The sequence below is a fragment of the Gavialis gangeticus genome, unplaced genomic scaffold (assembly GCF_001723915.1).
Source record: "Gavialis gangeticus isolate Ggan-Ray unplaced genomic scaffold, GavGan_comp1, whole genome shotgun sequence".
In the NCBI taxonomy this organism is placed as follows: domain Eukaryota; kingdom Metazoa; phylum Chordata; order Crocodylia; family Gavialidae; genus Gavialis; species Gavialis gangeticus.
The window spans coordinates 121,260,789-121,263,428 of NW_017729025.1; the positions used below are offsets into that span (position 1 = coordinate 121,260,789).

Genomic DNA, 2,640 nt, shown 5'->3' on the forward strand with positions numbered 1-2,640 from the left:
GATACAACAGCCACAGGTTAGAGCTTCAAGGATGACAAACAGCAAAAATGCCGCGAGATTATTATTATACACAACTGACACACTTTACAGTTAGGTAAACAAGTAAGTACTGTCTGCTCTGAAATCTGACTGAAATGGTTATGGTGGGAAATTATCAAAGGTCAATGCAAAAATCCCTCAAGGCCTGACCTGCCTTTTTGAACTCAGTTTTTGGAACAAGCTGAATTAAACAATTTCTTGTGAAGTTACTTAGTTTTATTTCTGGACAAATAATGGCATTAACTGGATTACTAGAAAATGGACTAGCCGGAATGGCTGGTAAAGTTCCCTCTCTTGTAGGCATACCAAATAAAAGGTTCCTCAATAATCAAAGCACAGAACTAGATTCATATGTTACAGCAAAAATTGCCAAGCAGAATACTATTAAAAATAAACACAGCATGCCATGTATGAAAAACAAAAGGGAAGAAAGAGTTGAAGGAAAGGAAATTTGATATTTCTAAGACTACCCTACTTAAAGCCATTTTTAGCAGCTCTACAATATTCTAGTGATTGTCTCCAGCAACTCTGTAAGAATAATCCCCCTCAACATCCAGACCCCTCTCCCTCCTCACTTCCCTTGTCCTCCAGCCAATTTTTTTTTCTATTCTCAGGGTGCATGTGTGAAGGGAGGAAAGAGGAGAGTTGCTGAGGCTTTCATGACTGCATTAGTACACTGGTCCCACTCAGTAGTCCATACTGTGGAATTAAATCTACTCCCAATTTTTGCTTTTTATGAGCAATGATTCATTACTTGCAGAAAGGGTTGATGTTTTAACTCAAGACAAAAGCAACAAAAGATATTGCAAGTAAGGGAGGGGCTGGTCAAAAACTTGCAAATAATAAACTTGCAGAAAAAGTAGTAATGCTTAGATCTGTCAAAAGACTAAAGCATCCCTGGCAAGTGCAAAATTAGAGATCTAAGAGTTGTAAAGATTTTACCATAGCATGTGAATTACAGCTTCTGTGAGCCACCAACTAATCCAAAAACAAAGAGCACATCAAAATCATTTCCAGTTTAACTGCTGAGATCAGTACAGACACAATCCTGACAAATTAAGATACTTTGATCCTAAATTGCTTTTCCTGTGATTGAGGAAATCCCTACAATATTCCACATATGAAAACAGGAGCTAGCAAAAAGGAGGTACACAGGGACCATGAGGAATTAAAGACATAATTCAACAGACAGCTGTAGCACAACACAAAGCCAGGAGTTCTAAGCACGATGAAAGTGGGCTGCTATATTTACCTGTTGTGGGCGTACAGTGAATAATCGTCTGACCCAGTTCTTCATTTTCACCATTCCTTAGAACATCTGCATCTGCTGTGCCTGAGTAAACCAAAGGCAACAATTTTAGTCCTGTGGCAGCATCATATGGCTTTTTTCAAATATTTACAAGTAGATAGTGAAAAAAATGTTTCCCCCACTTATGGCTTTTTAATGTATAGCTTAGAAAAATGAACAAACAAAAAACACCCACCCACCTTTAACTACCACTTTGCTTCAGATTTAAGAAAACCATTCTCTCAGGATTCCTTTCCCACATACATATACTATTTAGCTTGCATTTTGTTTTAATAAGCTTAGGAAAGCCATATGGAAACCTGAAAATGAGAACCAATCTCATCCAAGGAAATGTCCCCCAGGGAACTGTGAGGGGTGCTTTCTGGGTCCTGCCGTGGGTTGAGGGGAAAAAGCAGCAAAATTGCACACAAGATAAAATATGTAATGTGTATAAATGGCAGCAAAGGAGCAGATCACTTAAGGCTCCTATAGATATGCAACGAGGCTGCTCCGAAGGCCGTAATTACGGTGCGTTGGAGCAGACTTTATTAATCAGTTACCATGCTCCAGCAGACGTAACTAAATCGAGCAGACTCGATCAATTGGGTCTACTGGATTAATCAAGTCTGCCAGAGCATGGTATTTAACTCAATTAATCAAGTTTGCTGGAGCATGGTAATTACCGTGCTCCAGCAGACTCCAGCATCACATGCATTGGCATCCCTGCACTGAAAAATGGCAGTGGAGTGCTTTAACTATGGCTCATTCAACAAGCTTTGGTTAAAAGCAACCCCACCACCATGTTTCAGCATGGGGACATGTGACATTCCTGGAGCTTTAATGAAGTGTCACCCTCCTCCTCTTCCTCCCCCCAACTTCTGGACCATGTCTCTAAATGCCTTTACTTCCTTTCCTCTATTTTGGTTCCCTCCCTTCCCTGCCCCTCACTTTAGTCCCCTTAACCCTTTTTGCTCTTCCCCTTCTTTGTCTCCTTCCCTGCACAATACTACTGGCCCTTGCAATGAATGCTGTGTGGGAGAAAGATAGGAGAAACATCACCCTGAGCAAGCCTCTCCACAGGGGGTGCAGCTAAATCAGCATGCAGCTTCCTCTCCCCGCCTCCCTTGCCAGAGATTTCTACTACAAGATGCTGGCATAGGTTGTTGCCACGTCCCAAGGATATAATCTTTTGGGCCCACAACAGATTGTAGGATTTGACTGGATCTTGGCAAAGTACCACTGATGGACTTTGGGTTCCAGAAGGAAAATAAAAATTGAGAACCAAGTACAGTGTAGAACAATGAGAGTAAAGA

The 2,640-nt window shown here is 41.1% G+C and overlaps 1 protein-coding gene across 1 annotated transcript in view; it reads right to left on the reverse strand.

Annotated features, from left to right (window-relative positions):
- LGR4 (leucine rich repeat containing G protein-coupled receptor 4) overlaps positions 1-2,640 on the reverse strand; it is a gene marked incomplete at its 5' end in the record, with an annotated part of 145,219 nt that overhangs the window by 20,050 nt on the left and 122,529 nt on the right. Inside the window, one exon of the mRNA XM_019519493.1 lies at positions 1,292-1,372. Within this exon, the coding sequence (XP_019375038.1) occupies positions 1,292-1,372 (81 nt within the window). The remainder of the gene's footprint in view (positions 1-1,291; positions 1,373-2,640) is intronic.